Consider the following 13,551-nt stretch of genomic DNA (forward strand, 5'->3'; position numbering starts at 1 on the left):
CAGACCACCATCCGGCCCAGACATCACGGTCCACTTCTCCCGATCAGACCACCATCCGGCCCAGACATCGCAGTCCACTTCTCCCAATCAGTCCAGCATCTGGCCCAGACATCGCGGTCCACTTCTCCCGATCAGACCACCATCCGGCCCAGATCGCGGTCCCCTTCTCCCGATCAGACCACCATCCGGCCCAGACATCGCGGTCCACTTCTCCCGATCAGACCACCATCCGGCCCAGACATCGCGGTCCCCTTCTCCCGATCAGACCACCATCCGGCCCAGACATCGCGGTCCACTTCTCCCGACCAGAGCACCATCCGGCCCAGACATCGCGGTCCGCTTCTCCCGATCAGACCACCATCCGGCCCAGACATCGCGGTCCCCTTCTCCCGATCAGACCACCATCCGGCCCAGACATCGCGGTCCACTTCTCCCGCCCAGAGCACCATCCGGTTCAGACATCGCGGTCCCCTTCTCAGCTCCTCTGTGCCATCGGTCGATCTCCCCACCAAAAACAATGAAGATGCATCAAATATGCACGATATGGAGGAAAGCTCAGGAACGTCTCAAACCTGAATTCAGGTTTCAGTTACCTCGCCCTCCGATGCATAACATCCAACCCCATTTGTTCCTCCTGAATCTTCCCCCATCACCTCTGAGTGATATTGTTGAGAAGTGGAAGGAACCGCAGCAACTGAGCCACAAAGTGGAGGCCACATAACGTTAGGAGTGCTGAGTAGCAGAGGGCAGGAAAGTCACCAACGCTCTGCTCACTCCATAACCGCAGAGTCCAGACCTCCTCTGCTATTAACATCAGCAAAAACCCTGCGCCCCCACCGGGAGCTTCATGGCCGAGCAGCTGCATGTAGCTGTATATCACCAAGCACAATGCAGAGTGTCAAAAGCAGTGGTGTAAAGCCACCACCACTGGACTTTGGAGGAGACGTGTTCTGTGCAGTGACGGATCACACTGCTCTCTCAGGCGTCTGATGGAGGAGTCTGGGTTTGGTGACACCAGGAGAACTTTACCCCCTGACTGCATGGTGCCGCTGTACAGCTGGTGGGGGAGGAGAACGCAGTCCTACAGCAGGGAGGGGCACTTACACTACAGACAGAACATCCCGGCTGATAATGAGGAGGAGGATGATGATGATGATGATGATGATGATGATGATGATGAATTCTGGCAGAAAACACAGAGGACGTACAATAAATAAAGAATCTTTTAATAGAAACAAGGCAGCGAGCGACACACAGAAGAGCGGCAGTGACTAACTGAAATATGGGAGAAGCGGCGCCCCTCCGGCCAGCGATGTAGACGGGGGCACGGCCCCATCTTACTATGACAACAAGGAGGGAGCAGGAAGGGGGAAAGAATTAGTTGGTTTAAATGTAAGATTTGAAAAACTTTTAGAAAATGTTTATTTTACAGGGCATGGATCCAAGAGCAGATGAATACGAGGGGAGGCCATCAGCATGGAGGCAGCGCATTCAAAGGGGCCACAAATGGTGATGATATGCGAGGATCTGATTGGTTAAGGCTCCCATCTATCAAAAGAGCAAAAGGGAGTGCTGAGCTAAGAGAAGCCCCCCAACCCCTTTTGGTCTTGGTTTAGCAGAGAAGAATATAAGGCTGCCATTTTTTTTCCACAACCCACCTAAGAAACCTCCATTAGGGTAACAGGATTAGCTTAAGTGCACGTGGACTGTAATTAAAGGGCCCATTACACTTTAGTTGTGAGCTTCCCCTTTATATGTGCCTCCATTTCCAGGGATTCTCTATTTCTACTAATGAAAGGACATTGGTAAGAAAAGAAAAAAAAAAACCCTTTTCTGGAAAAAGTAGAACATTTACTGCAAATATATTCAACACCAGGGCCCTCGTTAGCAGAAATTATATCGAGGTCTACGCAGACCGATTAGTAGTAGGAGATCAGCGATAAACAGCTTATTAGCCGAGCCTTACCGGCCCGAAGCAAAGATATATTCAGTCATCAAGAAAAAAAACCAAAAACCGTAACATCAAGACGTCCTTCACCCCCTTCCCCATTTGACAGGAGAATAATAATAAAAGTTCCCGCTATGACCAACTTGACCCGGCCCCGACGCGCGTTCCTGCCATGTAATACTACATGTCCCCACTGCGATCAAAAGTTGATCGTGGCCTCTTCCTTATTAACCCCCTTCATGCCGCGGCCATTTACCCTATTAAGTATGTGGGAAAACAGACCAGGTCTAGATTCTCCAGGTCTATGCGAGTATGCACATACTAAACATGTACGTTTTTTTTTCTTTTATCTAAGTGGTGAAAATTGTTTTGGCAAATTTGTATAACGATTTTTTGTATCTGTTGCCAAATTGAGACCTGAAAGACTGTCATTTTTTCCAGGATCTGGGGCTTATTTTTTGTGCCCTGAGCTGACCTTTCCATTTATATCATTTTGGGGTACAAAATGTTTTAATCACCGCTCAAAAAAAAACAAAAAACAAATCCCCAGAATTAGGTTTTCTTGTTGGGCCGTTCACCGATATGATTTAGATTTTGCTAGATCAGACTTTTAAGAACGCAGCGATACTATTATCTGGCATTTTATTATTTAATTCATTTTTAATGGGGTAAAAATGTGTTGTTGTTTTTTTAAAGGGCTTCAGCACTGCTATGTATAGCGAAAAATGACACTCTCCTATGAACGCCCGCTACAGGCTGACTTTCACAGAATCGTCATGACAGGCACGGAGGTCTTCAGCAATCCACCGGCTGTCATGGCATCCCATCGGCGCCCCTCTGCTGGCCATTAAAGGCACATGATGGCTGATCCATCATCTGCCGGGAAACATGGGCTCGGTCAGGGAGCCGTAATGTGACGTTCCAGTACATTATATGTCTAAGGGTTTAAAGGGGTCCAATGGCTGATCCGATTTGTAGTAATTACCGTGAGAAATTGCAGGAATAAAAGATCTGAAACGGGCGCTACTAACGCTATGAAGCTGTACATTTTTGCTTTTGCCCTATAGGTCACTATCGCTTAGACAAGAGATTATTTACAATGCGTGGACAGATCTGGGAGTCCTGGCTCTCGTGGGTGTTGGGGAGGCCATGCTTGGCGGCTGGTAGAACCGAAAACCCTTTAAACTACCTACTAAAACTTATAAAACTGCGGTGTGACCTGGACGTTCCACCCCACCGCTCCTCACGTAGCTCTCCCTTCCGGGTGACTCTTCAGCTTATGGAATTTGACGCTTTCCCGTTTCTCGAAAAGTTTCCCGCAGTGTTCGCAGGAGAAGCTGTACTGGATCATGGAATTATGCTTCCTCATGTGCCAGTTCAGAGACGCCCGCTGCCGGCACTGGAAACCGCAAACCTCGCACCTGTTGGGGGACAGATAAAGGAGCATGAAGAGCTCTGCAGGACTTGGAACGAAAGGCTTCAAGATCTCTGCTAGCGGTCAGTAAGTGTACAAGCCGGAGACAGGTTTCTTACTGTAGGGGGGTCTCGCCGGTGTGAGTTCTTCTGTGGACCTCCAAGTGACTTTTCCTTTTGAACGATTTGCCGCAAGTCTCGCATATGAATTCCCGGACGCCTGCGGAGAGAGGGAGAGATGGACGTGAGACCGAGGAGGTGACCCGCAGCGGCGGCAGCGCTGTGTCCAGCATCCGCACATACCTGTGTGTATGATCATATGACGGCGCAGGTGATTGGTCAGGTAGAACTTCTTCCCGCAGCCTTCTTCAGGACACACTTTGGTTCTTCCTTTTCTGTGAATCAGATTCACGTGGTTCTACGGAAAAAAAAGAAGAATCGGCATCAGTCAAAATACCAGGGAGGCCTAGTCAGATGGGACCCTTGCGGACCGCCTCATGTGGGCTGGGATCTCCGGGAACTCTTCTGATTTAGAAGGGCCGGTGTGACATCATGTCGCAAAGTTGACACCATGCCTACAAAATCAGGAGAGCCACTGTGGATTACTGCTGATAGGCGGATCGAAAAGGTCCCTTCCAGCGGCCAAAGAACACAGGCCTGCAAAAGTCAAAGTCCGATCGGTGAAGTTCGCAGCCATTCAAGTGAGCAGGACGGGCTGATCCTGCGCGGCAACATAAGGACACCTCAGGATTCACCATCACTTTATAAGACATGCTTGATTCTATGTTCTCCGAAGAGATGAGATTAAAGAAGCATATCCTCCATCGCTGAAGCTGTAAAGGTGCGTGCTGCTACAAATGCCACCACTGTGGGGTTCACTTAGTTATTTATGAACAGTCTACATTATACAAACACGACCTGTTCTAATCAAAGGGACTATAAAAGGGCAGAGATCTCCACTAGTGGTGAGCGAGTACGCTTGTTGCTCAGGTTTTCCCGAGCACCCTCGGGTGGTCTCAGAGTATTAGTTAGTGTTCAGAGATTTAGTTTTCATTGCGGCAGCTGAATGATTTACAGCTATTAGCCAGGATGAGTACATGTGGGGGTTGCCTGGTTGCTAGGGAATCCCCACATGTATTGAAGCTGGGTAGTAGCTGTAAAGGTACCTTCACACTAAGCGACTTTGCAGCGATAACGATAGCGATCCGTGACGTTGCAGCGTCCTGGCTAGCGATATCGTTGTGTTTGACAGGCAGCAGCGATCTGGATCCTGCTGTGATATCGCTGGTCGTTGCTGAAAGTTCAGAACTTTATTTGGTCGTCAGATCGGCGTGTATCGTCGTGTTTGACAGCAAAATCAACGATGCCAGCGATGTTTTACAATGGTAACCAGGGTAAATATCGGGTTACTAAGCGCAGGGCCGCGCTTAGTAACCCAATATTTACCCTGGTTACCATTGTAAAAGTAAAAAAAAAAAAAAAAAAAACAGTACATACTCACCTTCTGATGTCTGTCACGTCCCCCGGCGTCCGCGCTGCTGCTCAGAGCTTCCTGCACTGAATGTGTCAGTGCCGGCCGTAAGGCAAAGAACAGCGGTGACGTCACCGCTGTGCTTTAGGGCCGGCGCTTACACAGTGCAGGGAAGCGGACGCCGGGGGACGTGAATGTAAGTATGCAGTGTTTGTTTTTTTACATTTCCACTGGTGACCAGTGTAAACATCGGGTTACTAAGCGCGGCCCTGCGCTTAGCAACCCGATGTTTACCCTGGTTACCCGGGGAATTCGGCATCGTTGGTTGCTGGAGAGCTGTCTGTGTGACAGCTCTCCAGCGACGCTGCAGCGATCGGCATCGTTGTCGATATCGCTGCAGCGTCGTTTAGTGTGAAGGTACCTTAAATCGTTTAACTGAGGCGATGAAAACTAAATCTCCGAACACGAACAAATACTCGGAAACCACCCGAGCAATGAGTATATTTGCTCATGTCTAATCTCCACACCATAGAGGAATGGGTCCTGCTGGAAGAGACATAATTTTTATTTATATAGCGCCAACATATTCCGCAGCACTTTACAATTAAGCGGGGACATGTACAGACAAATTCAGTACAAGTTAAGACAATTTACACAGTGACATTAGGAGTGAGGTCCCTGCTCGCAAGCTTACAATCTACAAGGAAATGGGGGGACACAATAGGTGAAAAGTGCTTGTTATTTCAGGTCTGGCAATTATAATAAATAGGGATTTTCATACAAAGCTGCATGATCCGGTCATCAGCCCGTGTGTTTAAGTGCAATAGTCAAGTATCAAGTGCAGTTATCATGTGCATGGAGGGTGTGGAGACAGATGAATAGTAGGGTGCAGATTCAGAATAATATTTGGAAGGAGGGAACAGGGCAAAGTTAGTTTACTGAGTAGTTGATGTGGTAGGCTTATTTGAAGAGATGGGTTTTTAGAGCGCGCTTGAATAGGTCGGGGCTAGGTATCAGTCTGATCGTCTGGGGAAGTGCATTCCAGAGAGCTGGCGCAGCACAAGAGAAGTCTTGGAGATGGAGGTGTGAGGTTCGGATTACGGGGGATGTTAGCCTTAGGTCATTTGTAGAACGGAGGGCACGTGTAGGGCGATACACAGAGATGAGAGGAGATATAAGGCAGTGCAGAACTGTTGAGAGCTTTGTGGGTGAGAGAGATGAGTTTATACTGGACCCTGTAGCGAATGGGTAGCCAGAGACCAGAGGGATGGCAGCTCCAGCCCAGATCGAGATGATCATACCTGGAAGCTGTTGAGAGCGGTGTAGACCTGAGCGCACCCCTCGTACGGACAGTGGAACATCTCCGGCACCCCATCAGCATCTGTCACCGGAGCACGACGATTCCTCTTCCTGTGAGGACATAAGACAAAAGTTATCGAGGATCTGTCCCTTTTAGAAAAATCTGATTAATAATGAGATGGAAATATTCATAACGCCGATTGCCTCTGTACCCACAGGATCGGCTGTGAGCGCCGGACTGATACATAAGCAGATTCCTGGTAAAACTAAGGGGGAATCGCTGAAAACACGGAAGCCCCAGAGAGGACACGGAAGCCCCCAGAGAGGACACGGAACGCCGCAGTTTATCTCCCTAAATTATACCATCAATGGTGCCAGGCAAGTGTGGGGAGTTCCCTGCATTGCCAGAGCCATGCAAGGCCTGACAATGGCCCCTATGGCTCCCATATTTGTTATGTGAAAACAGGGACACATAAGGGTATGTTCCCGCGGTCAGGAACGGGCAGCGCTTTGTACGCAGCACATCGAGGTCCGTCCAAAGCGCTGCCGGCTTTGAATGCAGGTGATTCTAAATGTGTTCATTGAACTGTGCAGAATCACAGCATCCTATACATTGGACGGAAAATTTATTTTGCGGAGACTGGGCGTCTTTGCAAGATAAATAGACATGCTGCGGTCTCGAAAGACAATCCACGTGTCCGTCTCCACAGGGAAGCCGGAGGTGTCCGTGCACGCATAGTGGAGATGGGATTTCTTCAAATCTCATCCACTGTGCTGTAACATCTGGACGCTGCAGGTTGGACGCTGCGGATGTACACAGCGTCCAACCTGCAGCGTTTCCTGACCGTGGGAACATACCCTCAGAAATCTTACTTTGCAGCAAAAGTTCCCATTACGACTGTGCACTCACCTTGGAGGTCGTTTGACGACGACTTGCTCCACTTCGTACTCGCCCGTCTCCAGGATCACGCTTTCGATGGGCTCTTCCATTGAAACGGACTCCGGTACTGGGGAGCCTATTATTACCCCCTCTGTTTCCGCTTCCAGGGTGTAGAGGGCGTTCTCATCTGGAGAAAAGCACAGGGGGAAGACCACCATGAGCACACCCTCCTCTGTAGGGGCTTTTTGCCTGCCCCACTCATACCTACTGACCCATCATTGCCCCTTCGCTGCAGTCTTCCTCCTGCTCCTCGCCCTGGGTGAATGCAGACACGGGTTCCAGTGTGGTACATGCGCTGTCATCTCCGCTGCCCCCGTCACTGACATCTAGTTGGATCCCTTCTGCTGTCAACGCCTCGTGGTATCCATGCCCGGTGATGATAATGACCTGGGAGGCGCCAGCTACCACCTGCCCAAGGGCTTCCTGGGTCACTTCTTCAAAGATGCCATCAGCTTCTGTCCCCATGGGGACACACATCACGGTCTCCGTCTCCTCGGTGCACGGCTCTTCTCCGTCGGTCATGCTCTCGGAGTACAAGGTGTGGAGCGGCTGATCTGGCTCGGAAACTTGGATCACGGGTGCCGGTGTGGAGGAGGAATCATCAGAGCTGAGGTCATCATCGCTCACTGTGGGGATAAAAAGAAAAAAAAAAAGCGGTCAGAAATTGAGAAACTAATGGGTTATACACGTCGCTCCTCCATTCTTTGCACTGCAGCTCTGCTTCACCTGGAAGTCAGTAATAGAAAGGTTATTATTATTACCCTTAAAGGGATATCTCCAAAATTAAAAATAAAAGGGACAGTGGAGAATTTACTTATCGCTGGTGGCCTGAACACTCAGACCCCAGCGATCCCAAGAGTGGGGCTCCGAGTAATAAAGCGGAGATGCACGTTCGCTCATCACTTGTTGGCAGCCTTGAAATTGTTTCAGAAAATGAAGTATGTCACCCAGAAAATTATTCCAATTACACGTGTATTGGAATAACACAAAACGTGAGCATGTGATGCTCTTTCAAACTCACCTGTGGCAAGTAACAGGTGTGGGTGATATGAAAATCACACCTGAAACCTGATAAAAAGGGGAGAAGTTGATTTAATCTTTGCACTGTGTGTGTGGCACACTAAGCATGGAGAACAGAAAGAGGAGAAGAGAACTGTCCGAGGAATGAGAACCAAAATTGTTCAACAATATCAACAATCTTGATATTCCTTTGTCCACGGTGAGCAACATAACCGAGAAGTTTACAACCAATGACACTGTAGATAATCTCCATGGACGTGGATGACAGAGAAAAATTGATGAAAGGATGCAATGCAGGATAGTCCGGATGGTGAATAAGCAGCCCCAATCAAGTTACAAAGAAATTCAAGCTGACGTGCAGGCTCAGGATGCATCAGTGCAAACGTGAACTATCCATTCACATGTGAATGAAAATTAAACGCTATGGCAGGAGACCCAGGAGGACCCCACTGCTGACAGACGTAAAAAAAGCTAGACCGCAGTTTGCCAAAATGTACGCAAGCCAAAATTCTGCTGGGAAAGTGTCTTGTGGACAGATGAGTCCAAGATAGAGCTTTTCGGTAAAGCACATCATTCTACTGTTTACAGAAAATGGAATGAGGCCTACAAAGAAAATAACACAGCACCGACAGTCAAATATGGTGGAGGTTCAAAGATGCTTTGGAGTTGTTTTGCTGCCTCTGGCACTGGGTGCCTTGACTGTGTGCAAGGCATCATAAAATCTGAAGATTACCAAAGGAATTTGGGTCGCAATGTAGTGCCCGGTGTCAGAAAGCTGGGTTTGAGCCTTCCGCGGGACAATTACCCCAAACCATTGATGGAAAAGCACTGGAGAGTTCTGATGAGGCCAGTAATGAGTATGGATCTAAATCCCATTGATCACCTGTGGGGATATCTTAAAACTGCTGTTGGGAGAAAGCGACTTCAAACATGAGAGACCTGGAGCAGTTTGCAAAAGGAGAGTGGCCCAAAATCCCAGGTGAGAGCTGCAAGAAGCTTGTAGATGGTTATAGGAAGCGACTGATTGCAATTATTTATTTCAAAGGGCGTGCAACTAGTGATGAGTGAATGTGCTCTGATAATGTTTTATTATCTGAGCACGTTCGCTCACTGCTATGTGCAACCAAATATTCGGTTGTGTGGGTGCCAACAATTTTGTCTGGCCCATTTTTGTTGCATTGTATGAAATGTCAAATTTGTTTTTTTTTACTCTTTTTTGGGGAGTTGTTCCAATACACAAAAAGGAAATAAACATGTGTAATTGTAATAATTTTCTGAGAGAAATACTTCACTTTCTGGAACAATTTCAAAAGGTGCCAACACTTTCGCCCATGACTGTATCTTGCAATTTTTGGGAATAGCCATTTAAAAAGTCACCCTGCCTGTAGCCACCACTGGGGGGGGGGGCGCTCTATATATCACAATATACAATGCAAATGTCTTGCCTTTATGATTAAGTGTCTTCAAGGGGCAGCGTAGGTCTTGAGAGAAGTGGTGCCCGGCCTGGCACTGCCACACCGCTGTGGTATAGAGGAGCTGACTGGTATCGAGCTCGGACAGGGCAGGCTCATGGGGGCAGTGGCTCTCGTGGTCATGATACCAGGTCACCAAGCTGAGCAGGTTGTTCACACAGCGCTTCTGCCCTGCGAAGACATGAGAGAAGGTGAGGAGTCTGTGCCGGGGGCTTTGTGCCCCTTCTGAGTTCACAGATCTGTGCCCACCCTCTAATGAGCATTGCCCGCAGCACTGGAGAAAACGTACAGAGTTCAGCTCCGCAGTCAGGGGTGAGGCAGGGGCCCAATTACCAGGTTCTACCACCTCAGGTAATATTACAATAGGAGGGTGACTACTCTCCACTCATGCACTCTATGCTATGCTGGGAGTTGTAGTTCTCCAGGTACAGTATAAAGTATTAGATACGTACTGGTCCGCTGCGGCGGGTTCACCTGGACATCACCCTCCGGCTTCCTGTAACACAGAAAGTGACGTCAGCGACCCCACAGAGGTGTCCATTACACGAGGACATGTCCTCACTGAATCAGGGGGGCACAGAAATCACATGAGGGGGTCCACAAAATAACAATGGTGAGATCAGGAGTAAATCGAACCACTGTATGCCTAGCAGTCTTAAAAGCAAATATGCAGTTGATCCCCATTTTACAACAACGCTCCTGGGGTCGGAGATCCAACACACGGCTGACCACTGATAATAGACCCCTACTCTAGGTGGTCCCCAGCAATGGGCTAGTACCTAAACAGGCTCAGTGCCTCAGCACCACAGATACCCAACACTTCACATGGGGTCTGATACCCCCAGTGCCAAAGAAACATGCATTCCCACCAAATAAGAATTATCACAAGACCAGCACCCCTCTCCCCCCAAAGAACCAACACACTGTAGATTTCACGACCCGCCCTTTAGAAAAAAAAAAACACTGATTTTACCATGTGGTCTGCACATCAAAGATAGGTCCTTTGCCCCCTCCCCTAAGGAGCCGGCCAGCCCGCGAGACCCTCCCCCAAGGAGCCGGCCAGCCCGCGAGACCCTCCCCCAAGGAGCCGGCCAGCCCGCGAGACCCTCCCCCAAGGAGCCGGCCAGCCCGCGAGACCCTCCCCCAAGGAGCCGGCCAGCCCGCGAGACCCTCCCCCAAGGAGCCGGCCAGCCCGCGAGACCCTCCCCCAAGGAGCCGGCCAGCCCGCGAGACCCTCCCCCAAGGAGCCGGCCAGCCCGCGAGACCCTCCCCCAAGGAGCCGGCCAGCCCGCGAGACCCTCCCCCAAGGAGCCGGCCAGCCCGCGAGACCCTCCCCCAAGGAGCCGGCCAGCCCGCGAGACCCTCCCCAAGGAGCCGGCCAGCCCGCGAGACCCTCCCCCAAGGAGCCGGCCTTCCCCCATCACCCCTCCACTAATGAAAAAGTTATTCCGCGTTCAATAATCAATAATACTTGAAGGCCCGACAGCCTCCTAAATCTGCACCTCTTAATGGGATTGTCCACTACTCCAACACCCTCCCAATCATATTTCCACCATTTCACTCTCCCTATATTTGGACGTAACTGACATTCGGAGTAAATCAGAGGAGCAGCTCTCCACTATTCCGGTTCTCAATTACATCCAAAAGGAACGAGAGTGAAGCGGCCGCTGAGGTGAACACGAGCTGTTATAAAGCAAAACATAGATATTGGGAGGGGAGTAGTGAACAGCCCCCCCACCTCCCCCCTGTACACAGGGCCCGTCCCCCCCTCCTCACCCCGTTACACAAGGCCATCCCCCCTCCCCCCAGCACACACAGGCCATCCCCCCTCCTCCCCCCCAGCACACAGCCCGTCCCCCCTCCTCCCCCCAGCACACACAGCCCGTCTCCCCCCCCAGCACACACAGCCCGTCCCCCCTCCTCCCCCCAGCACACACAGCCCGTCCCCCCTCCTCCCCCCAGCACACACAGCCCGTCCCCCCCTCCTCCCCCCAGTACACACAGCCCGTCCCCCCCCTCCTCCCCCCAGTACACACAGCCCGTTCCCCCCCTCCTCCCCCCAGTACACACAGCCCGTCCCCCCTCCTCAGCACACACAGCCCGTCCCCCCTCCTCCCCCCAGCACACACAGCCCGTCCCCCCTCCTCCCCCCAGCACACACAGCCCGTCCCCCCCCTCCTCCCCCCAGTACACACAGCCCGTCCCCCCTCCTCCCCCCAGCACACACAGCCCGTCCCCCCCCTCCTCCCCCCAGTACACACAGCCCGTCCCCCCCCTCCTCCCCCCAGTACACACAGCCCGTCCCCCCTCCTCAGCACACACAGCCCGTCCCCCCTCCTCCCCCCAGCACACACAGCCCGTCCCCCCTCCTCCCCCCTCCTCCCCCCAGCACACACAGCCCGTCCCCCCCCTCCTCCCCCCAGTACACACAGCCCGTCCCCCCCTCCTCCCCCCAGTACACACAGCCCGTTCCCCCCCTCCTCCCCCCAGTACACACAGCCCGTCCCCCCCTCCTCCCCCCAGTACACACAGCCCGTCCCCCCCTCCTCCACCCAGTACACACAGCCCGTCCCCCCCTCCTCCCCCCAGTACACACAGCCCGTCCCCCCCTCCTCCCCCCAGTACACACAGCCCGTCCCCCCCTCAGTACACACAGCCCGTCCCCCCCTCCCCCTCCCAGGACACACAGCCCGTCCCCCCCTCCCCCTCCCAGTACACACAGCCCGTCCCCCCCTCCTCCCCCCAGTACACACAGCCCGTCCCCCCCTCCTCCCCCCAGTACACACAGCCCGTCCCCCCCTCCTCCCCCCAGTACACACAGCCCGTCCCCCCCTCCTCCCCCCAGTACACACAGCCCGTCCCCCCCTCCCCCTCCCAGGACACACAGCCCGTCCCCCCCTCCCCCTCCCAGTACACACAGCCCGTCCCCCCCTCCTCCCCCCAGTACACACAGCCCGTCCCCCCCTCCTCCCCCCAGTACACACAGCCCGTCCCCCCCTCCTCCCCCCAGTACACACAGCCCGTCCCCCCCTCCTCCCCCCAGTACACACAGCCCGTCCCGCCCCTCCTCTGGGAGCGGCGGTCTCCGGCGGGCACATCGCACAGTAACACTCCGGTCTCTCACCCCTGGGATCCGGACTCCAGGGCCAGCAGGTGTGCAGCCAGGCGGGCATCGCTCCAGGCCTCCCCAGCGCTGTCCCCTCCGCCCCGGTCCCTCCTCCGCATCCAGGCCCCGTGCGCCTCTCCCAGGTACACCCGCCGGCAGTCATACTTCTTCCGGGACTCCAGCCGCCGCCTCACCCGGTCCCTATCATTGAGCCGCGGCCTCCCGCGCATCTTCCTCCCGAACTCGTCATCCTCTTCTTCCTCCGACCCGGGAGTCTCTACCACAGGGGCCGCCATGTTACCTGCTGACGTCACCGCGGGGCTGCAACAAACTTTATAGATGAGGACAGTGGCGCACAGTGAGCCTGGTGAGGGGCGGGCACAATGACGGCTTGTGCCCCCCTACACACACTGCTGTTGTCCCTGCGCCCCTACATACAGTGCTGTCCCTGTGCCCCCTACATACACTGCTGTCCCTGTGCCCCCTACACATACTGCTGTCCCTGTGCCCCCTACACACACTGCTGTCCCTGCCCCCTACATACACTGCTGTCCCTGTGCCCCCTACATACACTGCTGTCCCTGCCCCCTACATACACTGCTGTCCCTGCCCCCTACACACACTGCTGTCCCTGCCCCCTACATACACTGCTGTCCCTGTGCCCCTACATACACTGCTGTCCCTGCCCCCTACATACACTGCTGTCCCTGTGCCCCCTACATACACTGCTGTCCCTGCCCCCTACACACACTGCTGTACCTGTGCCCCCTACATACACTGCTGTCCCTGTGCCCCCTACACACACTGCTGTCCCTGTGCCCCCTACACACACTGCTGTCCCTGTGCCCCCTACACACACTGCTGTCCCTGTGCCCCCTACAT

At 52.9% G+C, this 13,551-nt stretch overlaps 1 protein-coding gene across 1 annotated transcript; it reads right to left on the reverse strand.

Annotated features, from left to right (window-relative positions):
- Nucleotides 1-1,205: 1,205 nt before the first annotated feature.
- ZNF653 (zinc finger protein 653) lies at nucleotides 1,206-13,003 on the reverse strand. Its single transcript, XM_077261930.1, has 9 exons — nucleotides 12,688-13,003; nucleotides 10,016-10,059; nucleotides 9,537-9,734; nucleotides 7,284-7,697; nucleotides 7,042-7,198; nucleotides 6,134-6,242; nucleotides 3,665-3,779; nucleotides 3,482-3,581; nucleotides 1,206-3,369 (listed from the first exon to the last, which is right to left on the reverse strand). The coding sequence occupies exons 1-9, from the start codon at nucleotides 12,963-12,965 to the stop codon at nucleotides 3,192-3,194; spliced, it is 1,593 nt and encodes a 530-aa protein (XP_077118045.1). The 5' UTR covers nucleotides 12,966-13,003; the 3' UTR covers nucleotides 1,206-3,191.
- Between the last annotated feature and the right edge of the window lie 548 nt (nucleotides 13,004-13,551).

This window comes from Ranitomeya variabilis, chromosome 5 (assembly GCF_051348905.1).
Source record: "Ranitomeya variabilis isolate aRanVar5 chromosome 5, aRanVar5.hap1, whole genome shotgun sequence".
Lineage (NCBI taxonomy): Eukaryota > Metazoa > Chordata > Amphibia > Anura > Dendrobatidae > Ranitomeya > Ranitomeya variabilis.

Coding starts and splice junctions, on each gene's coding strand:
- ZNF653 (XM_077261930.1), bottom strand. CDS start 12,965: ATGGCGGCCCCTGTGGTAGAGACTCCCGGGTCGGAGGAAGAAGAGGAT. Junction 7,698..9,536: donor GAAGACACTTAATCATAAAG/GCAAGACATTTG, acceptor TTATCCCCACAG/TGAGCGATGATGACCTCAGC. Junction 3,780..6,133: donor CCGCTCTCAACAGCTTCCAG/GTATGATCATCT, acceptor TTTTTTCCGTAG/AACCACGTGAATCTGATTCA.